The sequence below is a fragment of the Narcine bancroftii genome, chromosome 9 (genome assembly GCF_036971445.1).
Source record: "Narcine bancroftii isolate sNarBan1 chromosome 9, sNarBan1.hap1, whole genome shotgun sequence".
Taxonomy (NCBI): Eukaryota; Metazoa; Chordata; class Chondrichthyes; order Torpediniformes; family Narcinidae; genus Narcine; species Narcine bancroftii.
Window position 1 is genome coordinate 2,487,988 of NC_091477.1, and position 24,056 is coordinate 2,512,043.

The 24,056-nt window shown below is 40.6% G+C and overlaps 1 protein-coding gene across 5 annotated transcripts in view; it reads left to right on the forward strand.

The window, feature by feature from the left end:
• canx (calnexin) overlaps positions 1-24,056 on the forward strand; it is a 52,780-nt gene that overhangs the window by 25,418 nt on the left and 3,306 nt on the right. For all 5 annotated transcript variants that reach the window (XM_069897975.1, XM_069897977.1, XM_069897979.1 and 2 more), the window contains 9 exons: positions 633-714; positions 2,814-3,006; positions 5,157-5,346; positions 8,531-8,644; positions 8,915-9,071; positions 12,930-13,145; positions 16,709-16,828; positions 18,070-18,187; positions 19,289-19,419. In XM_069897975.1, coding sequence (XP_069754076.1) covers positions 633-714; positions 2,814-3,006; positions 5,157-5,346; positions 8,531-8,644; positions 8,915-9,071; positions 12,930-13,145; positions 16,709-16,828; positions 18,070-18,187; positions 19,289-19,419 — 1,321 coding nt within the window. The remainder of the gene's footprint in view (positions 1-632; positions 715-2,813; positions 3,007-5,156; positions 5,347-8,530; positions 8,645-8,914; positions 9,072-12,929; positions 13,146-16,708; positions 16,829-18,069; positions 18,188-19,288; positions 19,420-24,056) is intronic.

Here is a 24,056-nt window from a genome sequence, read left to right on the forward strand (position 1 = left end):
AATACCAATAAATCTCTATATCCAAGGCCTTAACCTTTCTAAAAATGCAGTGCTGAAATTGGATGCACTTCTCAAGCTGAGGCATCTGTTAATAAAAGCTTGAGTCAGTTAAAAAAAATATATACTCTCGTCCTCAAGGATCTTCTTTGTTTTTGGGGTAAGAAAACTGATCCAGCATTAGAGCTGCTGCTACAGAGCTGTTGCGACCTGGATTGGATTCTGACCGTGGGTGCTGCATGTGGGGATTTGGCACATTTTCCTTATGACTCGGTAAACTTTCTCCCAATTGCTATGATTTTCTCCCACATACCAAAGATTAGTTAATTGATATTTCTAAATTGTCATTAGTGTACATGGGTGGCAGAAGAATTGGAGAAGTTGGTGAACATGTGTAAGAGGGTAGTTCCTTTGTAAATGTGACTGATGTAGTTGATTGGAGAGCCATTGGTCCAATGGCTGCTTTTGTGCTATGAGAGACAACAGGCTACTCAGTATTTGCTGCGGAGATTTTTAATGACGTTTTCCAATATTGGAGCTTGGTGGAAAGCAGCTGTTGGCAACTTGAGCATTATACGTGTAAAAATGGATATTTGAAGTTGAGCCAAATTTAATTTTTTCCCCATGCATTTCAGATATGAAGTGAATTTTCAGAGTGGAATTGAATGTGGTGGAGCATACATTAAGTTACTTTCAAAAACCAAAGACTTAAACTTGGTGAGTGAAATTTATTTCCCCTTCCTGTTGGAGAATTGTGACCCTTCGTATTTGCATTCTGCTACGAGCTGGAATCTCTAGTTCAAATGTAGTTTTGTATATCCATTTGCAGACCTTGACACTAAATTACCTGGTCTTGATTTGCTGAATGGCCTATTTCTGCTCCTATATCTTGTGGTCTAAGTATTGCACTTTGATGTGATTCTGAAAGAGCCTTAATATTAAACAAATGCCTTCTGTCCTCTGAAGTCAGCTCAGGAGTTATCCTGAGGATAATGTTTATCTTTTAATCTTGGAAAAGCAGCTTAATGATGGTCTCCATGTTCCTCGATGGAGAATTCTACCCTCTGGGTGAAGAACTATTTTCTTCTCCATTTTGAATGGCCAGCCCCTTATTTTGAAGCTAACTGTTCGTTCTAGGCAGCCCAGCCAGCGAAACCTTACCTGCATCTGAGAATAATTTTTACATTTTTCAATGAAATCTCTCTTTGCTCATGGTACTGAGTACAGATTTGTGTGCTACATTGCAGATGTAGTTTCAGAATTGCCTTATGTAATTGGAGAAAGACCTCTGCTCTTTCACTCCAATCCTTTTGCAATAAAGTCCAAGATACCATTTGTCTTCCTAATTATTTGCTGCAACTGGATGCTAACTTCGATTAGTGTGCAAGGGCACTTGGTGTTCCTCTGAAAGCCACGACCTTACAATCTCTCCTCATTATTATTATGCTCTGTCTCTATTTTTGAACCAGAGCAGACAACCTTGTATTTTGCCACTTTGTTCCATAAACAATCATTTTAATCATTTAGAGACACGAGACCATAGATGCTGGAATTTAGAGCGAAAACACATCAGGCTGGATGAAATGGACAGTCGATGCTTCAGGACCTGAAGCAGAATTCTGACCCAAATCATCAAATCTCTGTTCACTGCATGGATGCTGGCTGACTTGCTGAGTCCCTCCAGCATTTTTTGTATTCCTTACTTAACCTTGCTCTTCCTCCAGCCCCAGTTTGCATGTTGCTTTTTAGCTTTGATTCATCAGCAAACTTGAATGCATTGTCACCTCATTCAAATAATTCATATGGATTGTGAGCACCTGGACCTGACTAGTCAATATTAGCACCCACTAACCTTAACCTTCCAAACCAGAAATGAGCTATTCCCCAGTCCATTGCCAGAATTTAACTCCTAATAGCTTGTACTCTAATTCTGTTCAATAACTCTTGGCATAGCACTTTATGAAGGCTTTCTGAAATTCCAAATATATAATCTTTGTCCTATTCTCAAATTTAAATAGATTTGTTGAACATGATTTACCTTTCCAATCCTATAATTCTAGTTGACCTGTCAATACTTGGTTCTTCTTGCTGTTGTTTGGTAAGTGTTTCCTTTTCTCTTTTGTGGGATCATATCTATGAGAACAATTCAGTATCGTGGAATTTTGAAAGATGACAACTGGTTATCCACTATCTCTTTCATGGCCTTGGTCTTTAAAGTATTAGGATGCAGGACATGGTTCTAGAAGCCAGTGGGATTTTGGAAGATGGTAACCAGTTTATCACTGTCTCCACAGCTGCAGCTTTTAAAATCCTAAAATGCAGAGATTTCAAACCCATTAATTTCTCCAGCACTAATTTTTGATTTTCTTGTGTTAATTTTATTGAGACTAATTTCTGAAAGGTTGTGTTTTCCCTGAAGGTTTCAGAATATTTTAATTATTGTCATTCCTTTATTCCCAAATATTTTTATCTTGTCAGTCTGAAAGTTAACTGTATTTGTTAATATTTTTCTTCTTGAATCCCTATAACAGCTTTTTGTGTAATTGTATGTATTCTACGATCTCTTATTTTTGTGGACTCCACATTCCACAATGATTTTGTCTTGCTGATTTTTCTCTTTTTTGGAATCAAAATCATCAAGGCCTTTGGGCTCATCATTCAACAAGATAATTTCATCTTTCCCTCCTGTACCTTTTCTCTCTGAATCTGGGTCTTGATTTCTTCCTCTTCTGGTTGTTTTCCATTAGCTTTGAGCAATGCTACAATAAGTTTGAATGGGTAGTGATACTCTAATTTGGTTTGTTATCTTTCTGTAGGAGAAATTTTATGACAAAACCCCATATACCATAATGTTTGGCCCAGACAAGTGTGGTGAAGATTATAAACTCCACTTCATCATTAGGCACAAGAACCCAGAAACTGGCGAGTATGAGGAAAAACATGCAAAGCGCCCTGATGTGGATCTCAAAAACTACTACACAGACCAGAAGACTCACCTGTACACTTTAGGTATTGCCACAAGTCCCAGTTTCCCACCAGCTTTTCTTGGTGAAGTACTTTATTGCCATTTCTGGATTTGTCATTGGCTGCTGAGTATCCTGGTTGACAATCTCTGCTCACAAGCCTCCACTCCTGGAGATTTTTTGGTCTCTTGAGGGATTTCTGATCCAGAACACAGAGGGCTAATTCCTTTTGTCTTCAAAATAGTGACCATAAAATCTTGTGCACTTTAATAAAACATTTAGGACATTAGTTTAACACCTCATGAAGAATGATCTCTCCAATAGTATAGAATTCCCTTATTTTTGTACTCCATGTCAACCTAGTGTGGGACTTCAACATAATCCTTTGATTCTTAGATGAGTTAAATGCTTCGAATTCTGCCACGGCTGAAATTAGATCCTGTGGTTTCTGAATATAGGGATAGTTGTGAACGGAGCTTTTCATTCCCATTCCATCAAGTGGGGGTGCTGAGGTTGTGATGGAGTGCACTATAGATTGACTTGCATTTTTATTCATGTGTTGGGGAAATGCTTGCAAGTGATAAATTAAAGATTGTTCAATAAATTGTTTGACAATAAGGAAATGTGAGGAAGTGGAGTTAAAAATTCAACTGATTTTATTAAGAGGTGGAACAGCTTTAATGGACTGTATTATGAACTGTATTGTTGACTGCATGTCAGCATCATGCATTCCACATCACATTGAATGCAGCATTATGGCTTGTCCGTCCAGTTTGGAAGGAAGTCAATTCTTACGGTGGATTTGGAGAATGCATAGGCAGTTTTCTTTCATTTTCTTTTTTAAAAAAAAATATATATATATATATATATATATTTGAAGATACAGCAAAGAAGCAGGACCCTCTGGCCCATGAGCCTGTACCTCCTAATAGCATCATGACTGGATTTCCTTCAGATTATTTGTAGAGCAGATCACTGTAGAAATGCATTGATCTGTTAATAGAGATTTTAATTACACAGCTGCACCTTGTAATTTCAAAATCTGTGCAAGCTTGTCACTGTTGTCTATACTTTTGAGGTATTTAATATTTAATGCATTTGATATAGTTATTGCTCTTTCATTATATGGAGTATTGTGGGGGGGGGTTATTGGGTGGAGAGAGGAAAAGGGTTTGATTGCAATTTTGTTGTTTTCTGCAAGAATCAATGTTCTTATTCCTTGTGGAATATGAGGACTGAATTACTCTGACCAGCATTGTTTTGCAAGAAAATCAATGGAAGAAACATTTAACATTTTGCAGTGGACAGAATTTGGTGCCTTTGCTCTTTGTTTTGCTTTTAAGCAAATGAAAGGATCAGGGGCTTCAGCGATGTAGGGAGATGGATCCATAGAGTTATGTGAGGGTTTAGTACAAGTATTCAAAATAATACATAGTTTTAATCGGCGAGACCAGTTTCCACTGGCTAAAAGGTTGAATACAAGAAGTTAGTTTACAGCTAATTTCTAAAAGCACAAGCATTGACCACTGAAGCAAAACGGCATTGTTGAAGTTTCAATTGTGTTCAACCTTACGATTTAAGAAATCCATAACTTCCATCCATTCCCAAACAATGAACTTGATCAAAATGTGTCCTCTGCTTGTTTGAACATAGTCTTCTCAAAATACAGGTCAACTGTGTGCTATTATTTAGCAGCTGAAATTCAATGAAATATTTCATTTTTATAATATGTCATTAAATAACATTTAATACAATGCTACATTGTGAGAGTAAGCTAGATGAAACATGGGATGCTTTGGAGTGTTTAAAGTTGAGGAGAGATGTTTCAGGAAAAACTCCAAAGCTTGTGGCTCTAGTTGAAAGTATGCTGTCATTTATTGACCATTGAGTGTGTTTAGCAAACCAGAATTGGAATTGGTGAGTGTTTAGATCTGTTACAGGAATGAGAGGGTCAAGGACTCGATTTTTAAAGTGAGGATAGGCATTTTAAATTGTATTCTTATTCATTTTACTAAACAAACTAGACATGTTTAATTCACAATCATTGTTGACTGAAGTCTCTCTTGTTGGCAATAATTGCTGATCATTTGAGTAGATTTTGATCTAGATGTATATTAAGTTGGAAAATGAACTTGATATGTATCTAGATGAATGTTCCAGCAAATATTAACTCTTCATTTTTTCCCCCTTTTGTAGTGGTCAATCCTGATAACTCCTTTCAGATTCTGATTGACCAAACTGTTGTCAACAGTGGCAACCTGCTAGAAGACATGACTCCTCCTATTAATCCACCAAAAGAAATTGAAGATCCTGATGATCAGAAACCGGAAGACTGGGATGAGAGACCAAAAATTACTGATCCTGATGCAGTCAAACCTGATAACTGGTAAGTGGTTGAAGTCCTCGAACTTGATTTGTTTCCTCTCCCACCCTGCTAAATGCCATTCTTTGTTCTAAAGTCTGTTTTCATCATACTTAACTGACAAGCACTCATGACTGGCAGTTTATCTTCCACTAACATTTTAATGCACATCCTCTGCTTCTGAAACATCTCTTTATTGCTTGCTGAACTTTCTCCTTCATCTACCTTTCATCTATTGGTTGGTTCCCAGCATTTATTTACCATAAATTCCCATAACTTCCTTTGGCTCTGCAACTTTTCCATTCCTCCAGAGGTTACTTTTTGTAGCTAAACTTCTGTGAAAAGCCATGATATTTTGCTGTTTATTAACTTCAAGATGTTTTTGTACTAACAAAAGAAGTACTCACTTGAATAGCACTTTTCACAATTTTGTGTTTCTGGACATTGCATTACTGCTTGTGGGAATTTGTACAAAAATACTGTTTTCTTCATTGCAATACTGACTTCCTAAAAATTTGATGGGCTGTAAAAAGCACTCTGGGGTTTTGAGGTTTTGAAAGTCGCTTGTAGGAATGAAAATCATTACCATTTGTTTTTTAGTTCTGTTTATGACCATGTTCTGACCATCTGGTTTATTTTTTAAGGTAATGTATCATCTAGATCAGCCATTCTCAGCCATTCTTTGGCTATGGGCCCCCTTGGGACTCTGCTCATTGTTTATGGATCCCCTTCTCTTTGAAGCAGTCAAATTTAGTTGGTTTCTTCTGTATATAACTACCAAATAAATAAAAAAACTTATATTTTATGATTTCAGTCTGTGACTCCTTTTAAATGTGCTATGGCCCCTGGGGTGGGGGTGGGGGGGGGGAGGAGGAGACACCTTATGGCCCCGTGGGAAGGGGAGACACCTTATGGCCCCAGGGGAAGGGGAGACACCTTATGGCCCCGATTGAGAATGGCTGATCTAGATCACTGAACCATTTCTGATTTATAGAATGAAGTTTCATTCCAACAGCTATTATGTTCTTGAACCTCCCCTTGTTATGCTTCTCAGAACAGCTCTGACACCACAAAAGGACTCTGCAAAGTGTCTTCTTTTTGCACTAGGATAATAATGATTATTTCTTTTCTGTCATCTTTTTTATTTAGTCTCTAATTCAATTAGGCATATGCAATTGTGGGTTTTACAAACTACCCGTTGGGCTGCAGCAGTGCGTATGTACATTATACAATGTATCTGACAATATACTCATTTTTGGGATGTGGGAGGAAATCCGAGCATAACACAGGGAGAACATGCAAACTCCACACAAACAGCACTGCAGGTCAGGATTGAATTAGCATGGCTGGAGCTGTGAGGCAGCAGAACCACTGGCCTCCTGTTATGCTCCTCTTTTGATCATTTCTAAAGCCTTTGGAGGACAATTAATGTTTTGTTTTGATTTTTATGGAGTAAAGCAGAAGTCTGTTAACATTTTGGACTCTGTCCTGGTTTTCTGGAACTGCCAACAAGTGCATATTCAGTACAACTCTGATCATCTGAAATATCCAGGACCAGGCTAATGTCAAATAAACAGTTTTATTTTTAAGAACTGGTCATTTTTTAAAAACATCCCAGTAGCAACAGCAAATCACTTGTAAAAATGTTTAAACAAGTAAAGGGAAGGCGTTTTAAGCATTAAAATAAGTTTAATTCTCACCAAAAAATGTTGGCCGCCACCAATCACCAACACCTCCCCACCAAAGCCCTGCTGCTGCCCGGTAGTCCAACAAGACCAGTCTTGCCCGGGAGGCCATTTTCCTTGATGACACTGGGACAAGCGACTCTTTCGCTCGCTTGCGGCTGGGAGAGTTGGAGAGAAAAGTCGATAGGGAGGGTGAAGAAATGGAAAGAGGGGAGGGAGTTAACTGAAATGAGGACGATCGTTCTAATTTGATGTCAGGTGATTTTTTTTCAACCTGTGAGGTCAGTTCAGCTCCAAAAATATTTTGGATAATTGAGGATTTCTGATTTGTTTCTGATATCCTCATTTATCTGAAATTTTTTTTTAAAATCTGATCAATAAGGATTTTGGAGAATCCGATTTCAAATAATTGGAGTTGTTCTGTACTTCATGTTGCAGTTTTCCAAGACTGGTTTTATACCCAACTAGATACTGTACCTTTACTACTGTAAAGGTTTACCCATGGTCCAGTCCAGAGTATATATGATGAAAGGTTAAAATGTCTGGTGTCCAAAGGGTTAAAACTGCTTCATAATTCGGTCTACATTCAGCAGTTGAACTGATTTTTTTTTCTTTAAAGGACTGGTATCGTGTAGATGAGATAAAATTAGTAAAATGAGCTGGTTTGTTCAATTTGTGAAAATATCCCTCAATCCAAATCATAATTTTGAAGACCTCCACCTGATGGGACAAAAATTACCACGCAATTGAAAAAATTCTCTGCCTTCACAGACAAGAAAAACATTTTAACTTTGGAGATGGAGCAGGGTAACAGGCCCTTCTGGCCCACGAGGCCTTGCCACCCAAAAAATACTATTTAGCCTACAATTCCCATCTGTTGAAGGGTGGGAGGAAACTCACAGAAATGTCAGATTAGATCCTGGGTTGCGGGTGCTATATTGTATCGTTGTGCTAATTGTGCTTCCCAGATATTTCCAGAATTGCCAGGGAAAGAAGTTTCTGAAATATAATTAAGGGTGATTGGTGTTTGTTAAACTGTGGAAAGTAATAATAGGGCTAAAAGCCCAGGACCTGATGATTCCATCATGTCCTTCAGCAGATGGAAATCTGATGCAAGCAGTGGTTTGGAGGTGAGAACTTTAAGCTCCAAGGGGAGGGGGCAGGGGCTGTTTCTGACATCTTGCCTTGTGGGATCTGGGGCATCTCACCACGTGAGGCCAAGGTCCTGTTTGAGGGACTCTCCACATCCCCACACTATTTACAAAAAAAGTCACAAAAATCACCCTGTTTTCCTTAATATATCTGAGGCCCAGAGCACAGGATACCAAAGCACATGAATTTTGTGGGAGAGTTGGGATGACAGGTTCCTTCCTGTGACCGTAACATCAAAATAGGATGATTTCAGCCTGATTTTTTTTTTTTAATTATTTTTTAAATATATTTAGTTCTGTAATGAGCTCCACTATTATTGGATTACTTGGACTTGAACATGGTTGGGTTTCTAACCAGAATTCTCTCTTCAGGGATGAAGATGCTCCTGCTAAGATTCCTGACGATAGTGCTGTAAAACCTGAAGGTTGGCTTGATGATGAACCCGAGTACATCCCAGATCCTGATGCTGAAAAACCAGATGACTGGTAGGTTCTGATTTTGTTCCAGCCCTTTCATAGAACCTGGAATTAGATAGTCCATGCCATTTCTTGCAAGGTGTTTTAGACAAGGTCCAGTTTGGAGTAAGGTTATGGGGTTGTGCTGTGCATCGAGGCAGGAGATACAAGGGTATTTGGGTATATTGTAATCAGTCATTTGGTTTTTGAAAATGTGAAGAAAGCCCTCTTCCACAGCTGTGGCTGATCCAATGTTTGTTTCTTGAAGATTGACTCATTCTTCCTTGCCTCTGCCTCCAGGGATGAAGAAATGGATGGTGAGTGGGAGGCTCCTCAGATTGCCAATCCAAAGTGTGATTCAGCTCCTGGCTGTGGAACCTGGAACTTGCCAATGATTGACAACCCAGACTACAAGGGGAAATGGAAAGCTCCAACGATTGACAACCCTAACTATCAGGTAATGTCGGTGAAGGGCGACAGCCATAGGTTTTGGGTGAAATAATCAATTGGAAGGGTTTTGATAATTAATTGTAAAATATGTTGGAGTTTGGTGAATATTTATGCACCATATGTGGATATGTTTTTTCAAGATGTTTTGCTTAATTTATCATATTCCAATGATTAAATTATGATAGGGGGTGACTTGAATTGTTGTTTGGATCCTTTGATTGATAAATCGGGTAAAGTGACACTTGAGGATCAAATTATTAGTTTTATGGTCAAGTTGAAAAAACATTTAGTGAAAGTAGATAAGTTGGAAAAATATATTAGTGTTTTGAAAAAAGAGTTACAGAAGAGTACATTAAATAAGAGAAAAGCTTATTTAGATTCTATGAAATTGAAATATAATACATTATAAACTTGTAGGGTTGAACATTTATTACAAATATCTAAACAGAAATATTGAGTTGGGGAAAAAGTGCATAAAGTTTTGGCATGGAAATTGAAATCTGGACAAATGTCTAGAATGATAAAGGCAATTAAGAAAAACTCAAAGCTTTATAGATCTCAAGATATGAAGTTTAAAGAATTTTCTATAAAAAAAAAATTATATACTTCTGAAATGCAACAGGGTGATGATGAAATAGAGGGTTTCTTAAGTAGTTTGCAGTTACCTATATTGAATGATTGGACTAAGGAACAATTGGAGAAACCAATTGATTTGAAAGAGAATAAGTCGGTTTTGAATTCAATGTTGATTGGTAAATCTCTAGGAGAAGATGGTTTTACTGTGGAATTTTACAAGAAATTTCAAAATTTATTGGTTCCAGTGTTTGATAAAGTTTTACAACAAGTTTTGGATACACAATCTGTACCGGAATTCTTTTCACAAATTATTATTATTATGATGATTCTTAAAAAAGATAAAAGTTCCTTTGAATCCTGGTTCTTGTAGACCAATTTCGTTATTAAATGTTGATTATAAACTTTTGACTAAGATTTTGGCTAATATATTGGCGCAAATTTTACCAAAGTTGATCCATATTGATCAGATGGGTTGTATTAAGGGTAGACATCCTGCAGATAATGTATTTAAATAAATTAATTTAATAAATATTTATTGGGAGGAATCCAACTGACCAATGGTCCCTATCATTGGATGCAGAGAAGGCGTTTGATAGGGTGGAATGGGGTTTTTTATTTAATTTAGTGTTCAAGAAATTTTGGTTTGCATCAATGTTTATAAGTTGGATTAAGGCAATATATAAATAATCCAGCGCTAGTCATGACGATTGGGGTTTTGTCAGTCTTTTAATTTAGAGAGATCTAGATAGGGTTGCTCTTTATCACCAGCATTATTTGCATTGGTGATTGAACCTTTAGCTCAATTAATAAGACAGGAAAGGAATATGAAGGGTATAAAATCAGGATTGGGGGAATATAAGATTAGTTTATTTGCAGATGATGTATTAAATTAACTGAACCATTGGAGTCATTGAAGGTGTTGCAGGAAAAATTAATACAGTATGGAGAATTATCCAGTTATAAAGTGAATGGAAATAAAAGTGAACTTATTCCTCTGATTGAAGCTGATTATTCTGGTTGTAAAGGAGTTGTATGTTTTAAATGAACAAATCAAATTAAGTATTCAGTTGTTAAAGTAAATAAATATATAGATCAATTATACAATTTAAGTTATTTATCATTAATTTCTATAATATAAGATTTAAATAAATGGAAGGATTTACCGTTAACTTTGGTGGGTAGGGTGAATTGTATAAAAATGAATATAATTCCAAGGCTTCAGTATTTTTTCAAAACATTCCTTGTAATATTCCTAAAGTTTTTAAAGAATTTGAATACAAAGGTTAGGACATTTTTTATGGAAGGGAAAATTAGTAAAAGTTTCTATGCATAAATTAACATGGAAATATGAATGAGGTGGTTTTTAGCTTGCTCATTTAAAAATTATAATGTTTGATTTGGATAATCCTTTGACTTGGGCAGATGTAGAACTAAATAGAATTGAAGAAGATAGATTATTTTATTTCTAATTGGAATGCTAAATTAATAAGTTCTATTTTATTTCATTTGATAGGTATTTGGGAAGGGATAAATAAAGAAATTGGTAATCAAGGTAAATTCCTTTGTATCAGAATAAATGTTTACCTTTTACAGTTAATAATTACCTTCTCAAAATTTGGGATCAAAAAAGGATAAGATGATTGTTTTGAATTGAGTCATTTTTTATAATTTGAAAGATTGAAGGAAAAATATCAAATATTGACTCAGATACTTTTTTGTTATTATCAAATTAAATCAATGTTGTACGATTATTTTGGAGGCATTTGCTTCCACCTCAAGAGTCGAAATTTGAAATGTTGATTTGTGATGGAGGGGAAAAAAGGTTTTATTTCAGAAATGTATAAATTATTGCAACAGAAAACAATTCAATTTGCCTCCAGAATGTTTGAAAAGATATAATCTGAGTGTTTCCGATTTGTATTTTTATAATAATGATCAGAAAGGTACGTTCTTACACTCAGTCGGGTTCTGTGATAAGGTTAGGGTTTTTGGGTATAGGGTAAGAGATTGTTTACAGAATATTCTGAAATTAAAATTTTTAGATCAAAAATTTTTTTAAATTGGAGATATTAGTGAATTGGGTTTGTTTTATAAATTTCAAATAGATTTTTTGAGACTGACCTTAGCAGTGGTGAGAAATATATAGGTATTTCATGGAAAGATCAAATGGATCTTACAAAGATAGCATTTGGAATTAAGGTCGTGTATTCCATTGGAGAAGATAACTTATAATTTAAGATAAATATTATGTATTTCAAAACATTTGGAGCCCATATTTGGATCATTTCAATTTGTGTGCCATGGAGTCTCCTTACCTCATATTAAGTGAACTGTGTTTAATGTTCTCCTTGTTTCTTTTTTCTTTTTGTGGGTAGTTTGGGGTTTTGTTGTAGATTAGAGGGAGGGTGTAGTTTTGGGTGGGGGTTGGGTTTTTTCAAGTAGATTTTTAGTTTTTTATAAACCATGTTTAAATTTTGATATATTCTATTTTATTGTCTGTAATCATGGTTGTTTTTCTTATAAATAAAATATTAAAACAAAAGTTTTGGGTGAAGTGTTGTGTCTTCCTACAGGTTGTTGGTATTATGGGTGTCATTCTGGTTGAACCTTTGGGGTATCAGTTCAGATCAGTGGTTAAAACACAGGAGCCTATTCAGTCTGTTGAGTCTATTACCAAGTGCATGTAAGAAAAATCCATAGTCCTCCTGCCAACTCCTATAAATTCTTTCCTTTCATTTACATATCTAGGTCCATTATGAATGCTACTTTTGGATTTGTATCTTTTATTACTCTGGTAGTACATTCCACACTTTAAAGACTTTTAATTTTCATCGTGTTTTGCCAAATCAACTTTGTTCCCCATTTTACATCCCTGCCATTGGGAACAATTTCTATCTACTCTGTTCATACACTTCATGATTGATCTTGCTGTTCACTGCATTAAGACTTATTTTTCTGCTCCCACAGTACCAAGCTTCAGGATTCCCTTTTCTAGTTTCTTTTATTCCTTTTCTCTATTTTCAACAGGCAATGTCATGGACCTGAATATCTCCTTGCTAACGGGTTCCATTAACAATTTTTCTCCCACTGATGATATGCGACTCATTGAATTTCTTCAACAGATTATTGCAGCGGATTCCAACAACTGCAGTCTCCTAGGTGTCTGCCCTAATATCTATTTGAGTGACCTGTATATATTTTTACTAACATTCCTGTGAATTTTTTCTGCTAAGTGAAGGATTTGTATAAATAGAAGACATGGACATAAAATTACAATTTTCTCATTCAGGGTGTCTGGAAACCAAAGAAAATTCCCAATCCCAACTACTTTGAGGATCTGCATCCATTCAAAATGACTCCCTTCAGTGCGATTGGCTTGGAACTATGGTCAATGACATCTGATATCTTCTTTGACAACTTTATAATCTGCTCAGATAAGGCAGTGGTTGACCAATGGGCATATGATGGGTGGGGTCTGAAGAAAACAGCAGAGGGTGCTGCTGAGGTAAGGATACAATCTTAACTATAATGGAATTATTACAGGGGAGATGAATCCTTGATGGTTTGAAGAGAAGGTGGGAGCACAGCAAGGATTTAATTGGGTTATTGGTTTATTGAAGTTGTGGCAATGGGATGATGTGTAGTTGCTACTGTGGGATCTTGACTTTAAAAGTGATGTTAAAATTCATATAGATCAGAAATGGTTATAAATTTGGAATAAAATGGCTTTCACAATATGATTTTGATATTAATTTGTTCTTTTCTAATGTACTACCTACTCAGTTTATTATTTGGTGATTGAGGTTTGACATCCTGTTTGAGTAGCTTGAGGTTTTGTTCATTGTTTGAACTAGCTGTCTTTGTTAACAGGTTTCAATTTCTTTTTGATTGAGAAATAGGGCAGTTCTGATCTAATTGAAGAGCAGAGCAACATTTCTGAATTGCTTTTGCATGAAACTTCATCAGTTCTGCTGACAATATTGTTTTCTGGTTTCAGCATGTTTGATTTTGAGCACTGAAGCTTCCAATCTCTAACCATCGCCACCTTTTGTATCTTTGCTTTATTTTTCCCTAAAGCCATTTCTTTGGTTGACCTTGTGTTTGAAAACTAGATGCACTGTCATTCTCTGCTTAAAGCACATCCATCTTCTGGCTTCTTGCTCTCTCTTAAGTTGGTCTTCAAAATGAACTTGACATAGCATCTATAATTCCATTTACCATGGGGTAATTGATTAAAAAGTTATTCTGAATTAATCAAATACGAAAATACAATACTTGTTCTAGATATGGTGAAGCAGCATCTGTGAAGGATGAATCATTGTTCCAGGAGAATGATGTGTTATGAGCCCAGAGGACCCCAAAACCCAGAAGCAATAGAAATTCACCAAGACAAATGGTTACTTAAATAAAAGTTGCTTTTAATTATCTTTAAACATAAAAACAGGATCAAACTTTAACTTATTACTATTAACTTAACCTAATTTAACCCCCTTCTAATTCTAAGTCCACATGTATGTAATTTATGTACAAGTTCAGAAAAGTTGTTTGATTCAGTCCTATCTGCTGCTCATTCCTCCAAATTCACCAATATCAGGCAATTCTTGTACTGTGCACAGAATTTAACATCTATGAATTTCACCAGGCTTTGGTGCTTGAAAGGTAAATGGTTACTGCTCAGGAAGGTTCTTGTTGGTTTTCAGAGAGACATTTGATGCTTGTTGGACATTCACAACTGATTCCTTATTATCAGCCACTTCATTGTCTTGCTGAAGAAACTTACCCCATTAGGGTTTTCCAGATGATAACCTCTTGCATATCACCACAGAGTTCCTTTCAACTCCTCTTGTATAGACCACTCTTCTGAGTCTGTTTATCTGTTGCTTTCTAACACAATCCATTACTCCGTAGCATGTCTAATTAATACCTACTTGTAAAGTCTCTATAGGCATTCTTCAAAGTTTTTGCAAAGGCACCCGTGGGAGCCTGGGCTGTCTGGCTTGAGCAGAGCTCCAGCATTTTAAATGAGATCTGTTTTGAAGTGTTTGTACCTAACTTAAAAACCCCACAATCTATCTTCCAAAAACGTATCTATACATAATATAAAATATAACATAATCTGTCACACTTGAACTGAGGTGAAATAAGTTGTGAAGAAACCTAAGGCTGTTTTAGGTGGACCCTCTGCTTTGAGGGCGGTGGCAGGAGTGGATCCTAACATGCAGACTCACCTTTCAGGTGGCAGCCCTAAAACGCTGCTACAGCATTGCCTGGCCCGCCTGAAAGAGCTTGTTCGAATCCAGAGATGCCTCGGAGCACCTCCAGATCTGATGGAGTTGGGGCAATTGGTGCTGCAGCACCACCTGTCATAAATATGCCACATAGTAATGGTGGTCTTCCCTACCATAATCCCTCATGCAGGTGGAACCATTCTGTTTCCCACACAGTTCCAGCTACATGGGGGTTTATGGGTAGGGAAGACTGCCATTACTATGCTACATTTTGGCCCCGGTGCAGGAGCAGGCCAGCCAGGCTGTGCTCAGTGTCTTTGGGACCCCCCTTCCCTGTGAAGCAGTCAAGTTTTGGTGTCTTGTGTAGTTCTCTCTTACTGAATGTATTTAAAAAAATATATATTTTTTTTTGTTATGTGAGGTGAAAAGTAAACTAGGTTTTTACTGAAATATACAGTGGCCTTCAGAGGGCCCCTATTGAGAACAGCTGCTCTGTGTTGCAGTAGTGTGGGAGGCCATGGGAAGGGGATCAGAGCCCAGTAGTGAATTTCTTTGAGACCCAGAAAATCACTTTATTCTTCTGGACTGGTGAATATAAAAGTAAGTTATGGGCAGCCCGAGGCTGCAAGGGGATATGGATAGGTTAAGTGATTACAACATTTGCTAGGTCTTACTCTTGGTGAAAATGTGAAATTGTCAATTTTGGCAGAAAATCATTTCCAAGATGAAATTAGAGTAATCTGTATGTTTGAGTGTGTAATTAGTAAAACACAAGCATCACTTGAAGTTGGAAGCAAACCCAGAAATTTCCATACCAGAGTTCCCAATATTAATTATTAGAGGCTCCCTAAACTGTGATTAGAACACTGGATTTGTAAACCAGGGGTTGAGAGTTTAATCCTTGCTGAGGCCTCATTTCTGTGAGGGGCACTGGACAAAGTGGCAACTCTCCATCTTATGGTAGACAAAGTTTAAAAATAAATTGTGTATGTGGCATTCTAAATGTAGTATTATGTGACAATAATGAAATCTTTATCTTTTACCTTTTTTAATCAACATTGAGATCCAGCATGTAAGATGATAGGGGGCATAGGTCCAAAATGTAGTCTGAGGCAGATTTTAAGATGCATCTTGAAGAGCAAGTTCAAGGTGGGAGTTTTGGAGCTTTGACAACTGCAAGGGTCAGAAATTGAGAACTAGGCCAAAACTGGAGGTGTGCAAATATATTGGAAGGGAAAACTGAGAAGCTGGAGATCACTGAAGGATTTGAAAACAGATGATTTTAAATATTAATCCTTAATTTAACCAAATCCCATCATAGGTTGATAATGTTAAGTAAAAGGGAGGAGATAGACCATGAAAACATGCAACAGAGGAGGCATTTGGAAGGAAGTTTGATGACCGGTTGGGCTGCACGGCCTCCTTGGTGTGGTGTTTGGAGTTTTGGTTTACACAGGGCTATACTGAATCATAAATCGAAATCCTTCTAGCCAATCATTTTGGCAAAAGATTTTGCCGTTTATTACATTAGTGGTTCAACTGTGTTTAATTAATCAGTTTGTTTCTGAACTATTAAAGTTGTATTCTCAAAATTAAAAGAATTCTCCACTGAGGCGAATATTGGATCATGTTTTTAAACAAAATATTCACAAATGTAGAAAGTTTTGCTAATTTTAATCATTTTTATCATTGTGTAGTTCTAAATTGACTTAAAGATTTCATAGAGATAAAATCCAAATAACAATATTAAAGTGCAGGAAGGTGGGTTGATATTGGTATTGGTATTGATAAATACTTGCACTCGGAGAGCCTGACGGACTGATGATAACTTGTATTCCAGACAGGCGTAGTTGGACAGCTAATGTCAGCAGCTGAAGAGCGCCCATGGCTCTGGGTTATCTACATCCTGATCATTGCCTTGCCTGTGTTCCTGGTTATAGTGTTCTGCTGTACTGGAAAGGTAGGAAACACCTCCCTCCACAAAGGGTGGTACATTTGAGACTTTATTAATTGGTGAGATGTGGAAGCAATGATCACTCTTGGTCATGGTGTCCCCTTCAGCCCACCTCATCCAGTCTGACCAAATTGGCATTCTGGGATATTCCTATTTGACTGCATATGGTTCATATCTTTCTATCCATAAATTAGTCCGTGTCTGCTGAATGTTAGAATTGTACCTGTAACCGTAGCTTCCTCTGTTAGCTAGGTCACTACAGACCACCCTAAGTGAAAACATTGCCCCTCAAATCCTATGCCCTTTTGTTCTAGAATCATCTACCGGGGAAATAGATTGTAACCATTCACTTTATCCATGCACTCATGGTTTTATAAATTATCCAACCTCTCCCTCAACCCCAGCAACATCCTAGTGAATCCTTCTGCTCATCTCCCAACTCTTTGAAATCCTTGAGGCTAGGTGAACTGAACTCTGTGATCTTAACTATGTCCCAACTGTTGTACGCAGTTACCCTGCTCAATCAATGCAAGGGTTCCAAATGCTGACTTCACCACCCTGTCAGATATCGGAGCAGATTCTTGCTCCAAGTATGTGGCTGAAGCAGCAAAGATTGAACCAAATTGAAGCATCTGCCATTGGACAGACTGGATAAGGATGACTGATCTCTTTTCAAGAGATGTATTTTAGTTGGGAACTTTGTCTTACTGATCCACGATGTGATACTTTTTAAATTCCTTCACTTCCCGAGGAACCTTGAAGGCATGATTTGGCAAAAAAACTGATCAACTATAAAGTTGATGGAATGATGTCTCGGGATTTCTGGGCTGATCCATCCATTCACCAAACATTCAGCTTATTGATGGTGGTGAGATTACACAAAACATAGTTGCTTTGACATTGTATATCTTCCCATGTCTTCAATCTGCTTTTTGCTTGAATACTTTACAGCTGGTATTGGCTTCCTCTCTTTTCAGGAAAGTCTACTGCTCTCTCAATGATTCCCACTTGATGGAAAATGTTCTCCAATCTTAAGATAAGGCAGGCATTTCAGAGAAGATAGTGGGAACATTCTGCACTCAGCACATCTCAGACACTGTGTTTGCAGACTTTTGTGTTTTGTTCCTAATTCTATAGCTGGATGTGGTTTAGACTTGCCCAGTGACCCTGACATGACAGGTGCCAATTTGACATGGATTGGTGGAATATTGGGAATAAACCGAATTAAGAGTTGATTGTTTCTGTAGAAAGATGCTGCTGCAGAATACAAAAAGACTGATGCCCCACAGCCTGATGTAAAGGATGAAGAGGAGAAAGAAGAGCAGAAGGAAGAAGAGAAAAATGAAAGGGAGGAGGAAAAGATAAGTAAGTATTGGCAAGTTCCATTTGAAAGGAGAACTGGGTATGCGGAAACCCGGTTTTTCTTGCCTCTCATTTTTATCGAGTATTTCCTAATCTACTACCTCTGTTCACCATTCTTTCTCTCCTTGTTCACCAATTCCCCCATGGCCCTGCTGTCCTCCTCCTCCCACTCTGTCCTCTTTCCACTAGTTTCTCATCTCCACATTCAGTTCTGATCCAAAACGATGACTGTTTTCCCCCCACTGGCACTGTGTAGCCTGTTGATTTCCTGTAGAACCGATTATGTTGTGCATATCTTCAAAGGCAAATGGGTAACACAACACGTGGCAGGTTGGCAGTGTCTTAGTCATGCTATTGGTGTAGACTTTTAATTGGAATAAAACTGAGATTTAAGTTTTTCAGCAAATAGAAAAAGGATTGTTCACTGACAAAAGTAATGCAAGCTTAAGCAGAAATGGAACAGGTTAAGAAATTACAAATTGATCTCCACTGAATGTAAATGAGTTACGTCTACAGATGGATAATGGGTGTCAATAAATGTTGATTCACCGGATATGAAGTGCCTCATCAAAAGTGCTCAGATTATATCCATGGCTATCTCCTTATTTTCTGCTGGTGTGCAGTTAGAAATTTATAGCACAGCTCAGGCTCACATGTCTGCACCAGGCACACTTTTTTTAAATTAAAAATCAAAACTCTTCTGCTTGCATGTGATACAAATCCATAAGAGTATAAGATGTAGGAGCAAATTTGGGCCATTTAGCCCAACACATCTGCTCTTCCAATCAAATCATGACTGCTGTATTTTTCCTTGAATCCATTCTCCTGTCTTTTCCCTATGACCTTTGACATTCTTATTAAACTGTCCATTCCTTGCATATTCATATCTATTTAGAAACTTCTAAACCACTACTATTGGATCTGCTTCCACCATTTCTCCTAAAAACTATACGAGACACTCAGCACCTTTTTTAAAAAAAACTTTGCTCCACACATCTGTATGAAACCACTCTCCCCAACCTTTCACCTAATGCATGCCCACTGATATTTTTACCCTGGGAAGAGGATTCTGGCTGTCTACCCTAACTTGTTTCAAAATTCCAGCTGAAGAGAAACAGAAGAGTGATATCGAGGATGCTTTGGAAAATACAAGCCAGGAGGAAGAGGAGGAGGAGGAGGAGGAGGAAGAGGAAAAAGAGACGAGGGAGAATCCAAGTGCTGAGCAATCTGATGAAGTAAGTCGTGAAAGAAATGGAGAGGGGGTTCGTGTGAGATTTGGGTTACATTTCATGCAGGCTCCAGAGTGAAAACAACATGGGTCTCTGTAATGGAGGCTCTTTTCCATGCCTTTTTTCCTTAAACTAGAGGGAATAGTTCAAGGCAAGAGCTAAGATTCAAAGGGGACCTGAATGCAAATTGATCCACACAAGATAGTGGGTGCATGGAAGAGGTGAGTGTGATGATGTAATGGGGAGTGTATTATACTGACTGGTTGCTATTGGCTATGGCTGTAGAGATACTCTACCCTACTGGTTTAACAGATGGCTTCCCACTAAACTGGTAGTTATAGTCTGTTCATAAAAGCCCAGTATTAGTAGAACACTTTTCTGGGCAATGTCTATGACATATCAGTGGGAGAGGCAGACAGTTGTGCTATTTAAACAGTTTCATGAATAGGAAAGGTTTTTAAGGGATATGGGACAAACAAGACCATAAGATTATCTTGATCAGCATGGATAAGTTGGGCTAGAGGGGCTGTTTCCTTGCTCTATAACTGAATTTACTCTTCGGGAGGGGAAAAGAATAATTCTCATTCCATCAATTTGCTCTTTTTCCTGCATGGCTTTTCAATTTTATTTTTTCCATTTGATTTTTGAATTGAAGTTGAGAAATGAAACCAGCAAATCCCACCTCAACCTACATGAGAAATCTACTTTTGCTGAAGGCAGTGGTGTATATAAGAAGTCAATTTGATACCAAGAAACAGGAAACCAAAGAATTAAAGGTTGAAATGAAGAGTTATACAGTAGGGACATTTAAGAGACCCTTAGATAAGTAATCAGACAGGAAAAATGGAGAGTTGGAGGGGAAAGGTTGGATTGATGATGCAGTAGGTTTATATGGGCTGGCACATCATGTGCTGAAGGGCCCATACATACTGTGCTCTGTGCTGAAGGGCCCATACTTGCTGTGCTCTGTGCTGAAGGGCCCATACTTGCTGTGCTCTGTGCTGAAGGGCCCATACTTGCTGTGCTCTGTGCTGAAGGGCCCATACTTGCTGTGCTCTGTGCTGAAGGGCCCATACTTGCTGTGCTCTGTGCTGAAGGGCCCATACTTGCTGTGCTCTGTGCTGAAGGGCCCATACTTGCTGTGCTCTGTGCTGAAGGGCCCATACTTGCTGTGCTCTGTGCTGAAGGGCCCATACTTGCTGTGCTCTGTGCTGAAGGGCCCATACTTGCTGTGCTCTGTGCTGAAGGGCCCATACTTGCTGTGCTCTGTGCTGAAGGGCCCATACTTGCTGTGCTCTGTGCTGAAGGGCCCATACTTGCTGTGATCTGTGCTGAAGGGCCCATACTTGCTGTGCTCTGTGCTGAAGGGCCCATACTTGCTGTGCTCTGTGCTGAAGGGCCCATACTTGCTGTGCTCTGTGCTGAAGGGCCCATACTTGCTGTGCTCTCTGGTTCTGTAACTATAAATAGAAATGCCCAATTTTCTTGGTCAATAACCAGAGGCTATGGTAGAAAGATTAAAGGGGATTGAAACATTTTTTCACTAGGGTCTAGTACACACTGAAGTAATGAGGCAGAAAGCTGTCGCTCTGGACCAAGGGTGGGAAGTTGATCCATCTGAAGATTGGGTTTTGCTCTGGGTGGACTGTTGAGCTGCCTTGTGTGAATTTCTATGGATAGGATATTATGGCTCAATTTACACCAACGAAATAGCATTTCAACCCTTTGGCATTGGCGATCAAGGCAATGGTACTTTCTGACCAGAGTATACATAGTGGACAGTATTTAAGGAGTGGGACAATAGGTATAGCTGATGTAGAATATCAAAGAATGCATGCAATCACGTACAATTTATTTTAATAAGTTGAAATGCCAGTATTCATGAATCATCCAACAAAACATTGAGGGTTCGTAGTTGCACACTGAGAATCCAAGGGCATTTTCTTTCCCCATATGGATGCTAATGAACTCGTTTAATTTCTCAAATGTTTAGATAGCTTTTCTGAAAGTATAAAGTTCAGATTTACTGTCATGTGTGCCAAGATGCAGTGATAAAGGATATTTTGTGAACAATCCAGCTAAACAGCTTGGGCATCATACAGGAAGTAGGACTCAGTACAGAAGCACAGATCTATTAATACCGAGCAAAGCAACAACATTTTGCCTTTGTGAAGTTCAATCAGGAGTCTAATAAGTGGGAATGAAACTGTCCTTGAATCTGGTGGCTTCAAAATGGTGGCATTGCTACTGTTACAGGACCCGGAGAGTGAATAGCGGAAATCCAGCAATCCAGCAGAGTCCAACTGCCCAGTCAACTGTCATCAGCTCTGCACAGGCTTTGAACAGCCCGTTTAAGGAGCCAAAAGTAGTATTATTTAAAATCCCTCGACCGCAGGGTTTCCAAGATAGTGGCGTCTGTAATCAGTGACAGAGCCTCCAGGGGGAGTGGAGGGCTCCAGGGGGAGTGGAGGGCTCCAGGGGGAGTGGAGGGCTCCAGGGGGAGTGGAGGGCTCCAGGGGGAGTGGAGGGCTCCAGGGGGAGTGGAGGGCTCCAGGGGGAGTGGAGGGCTCCAGGGGGAGTGGAGGGCTCCAGGGGGAGTGGAGGGCTCCAGGGGGAGTGGAGGGCTCCAGGGGGAGTGGAGGGCTCCAGGGGGAGTGGAGGGCTCCAGGGGGAGTGGAGGGCTCCAGGGGGAGTGGAGGGCTCCAGGGGGAGTGGAGGGCTCCAGGGGGAGTGGAGGGCTCCAGGGGGAGTGGAGGGCTCCAGGGGGAGTGGAGGGCTCCAGGGGGAGTGGAGGGCTCCAGGGGGAGTGGAGGGCTCCAGGGGGAGTGGAGGGCTCCAGGGGGAGTGGAGGGCTCCAGGGGGAGTGGAGGGCTCCAGGGGGAGTGGAGGGCTCCAGGGGGAGTGGAGGGCTCCAGGGGGAGTGGAGGGCTCCAGGGGGAGTGGAGGGCTCCAGGGGGAGTGGAGGGCTCCAGGGGGAGTGGAGGGCTCCAGGGGGAGTGGAGGGCTCCAGGGGGAGTGGAGGGCTCCAGGGGGAGTGGAGGGCTCCAGGGGGAGTGGAGGGCTCCAGGGGGAGTGGAGGGCTCCAGGGGGAGTGGAGGGCTCCAGGGGGAGTGGAGGGCTCCAGGGGGAGTGGAGGGCTCCAGGGGGAGTGGAGGGCTCCAGGGGGAGTGGAGGGCTCCAGGGGGAGTGGAGGGCTCCAGGGGGAGTGGAGGGCTCCAGGGGGAGTGGAGGGCTCCAGGGGGAGTGGAGGGCTCCAGGGGGAGTGGAGGGCTCCAGGGGGAGTGGAGGGCTCCAGGGGGAGTGGAGGGCTCCAGGGGGAGTGGAGGGCTCCAGGGGGAGTGGAGGGCTCCAGGGGGAGTGGAGGGCTCCAGGGGGAGTGGAGGGCTCCAGGGGGAGTGGAGGGCTCCAGGGGGAGTGGAGGGCTCCAGGGGGAGTGGAGGGCTCCAGGGGGAGTGGAGGGCTCCAGGGGGAGTGGAGGGCTCCAGGGGGAGTGGAGGGCTCCAGGGGGAGTGGAGGGCTCCAGGGGGAGTGGAGGGCTCCAGGGGGAGTGGAGGGCTCCAGGGGGAGTGGAGGGCTCCAGGGGGAGTGGAGGGCTCCAGGGGGAGTGGAGGGCTCCAGGGGGAGTGGAGGGCTCCAGGGGGAGTGGAGGGCTCCAGGGGGAGTGGAGGGCTCCAGGGGGAGTGGAGGGCTCCAGGGGGAGTGGAGGGCTCCAGGGGGAGTGGAGGGCTCCAGGGGGAGTGGAGGGCTCCAGGGGGAGTGGAGGGCTCCAGGGGGAGTGGAGGGCTCCAGGGGGAGTGGAGGGCTCCAGGGGGAGTGGAGGGCTCCAGGGGGAGTGGAGGGCTCCAGGGGGAGTGGAGGGCTCCAGGGGGAGTGGAGGGCTCCAGGGGGAGTGGAGGGCTCCAGGGGGAGTGGAGGGCTCCAGGGGGAGTGGAGGGCTCCAGGGGGAGTGGAGGGGACCATCCATATCTGAGAAACAGAGGAAATGACCCATGGAACGGTGTCCCAGGTGGCGGACTAGTGAGGGGTTCTGTGGCTGAAAGACCCATGCATGTGGAGGTTTGCTGGCGACTCGAGGTGAGGAACCTGTGGGCTGCTGGAGAATGCTGTCGGGGAACTTGTGCCAGGCTGTGGACTGCTGGACATTGGCTCGAAACTGGCTGAAGGGGTGCCAGGTATCGGAACCAGGATGTGAGGGGATGCTGAAGGTTTCCTGATAGTGTTGGAGGTTTGGATCTAGAGTTTGGACTTCTGTGGCTGCAGAAGTGCTTGTGGTGACTCAGCGGAGGTGGCGGGATTTCTCTTTCGGATCTCCTTTTCTGACTATAAGGAAGCGCTTCAGACAATTTCTGCCGATGGTGAATCCGTCTGCCTTACAGCAGGTAAAAGCAATTTTGTGTATTATTGATACTTATTACATGACAGCAAATTGAATCTTGAATGATTTCACACTTGAAAATCTTCCTGACAGGAGGAGGCAGGTAAAGTGTGTGTGGCTAAGGTGGGATGAGTCTTTTAATATGTTGGCTGCTTTTCCATAGCAGTGGGAGATGGAGGGGAGGGGATACATGTGATGGCCTGAGCCACATTCGCAACCCTGTACAATTTCTTGTGGTCTTTGAGTATTTTCTGTACAATGACAGGAT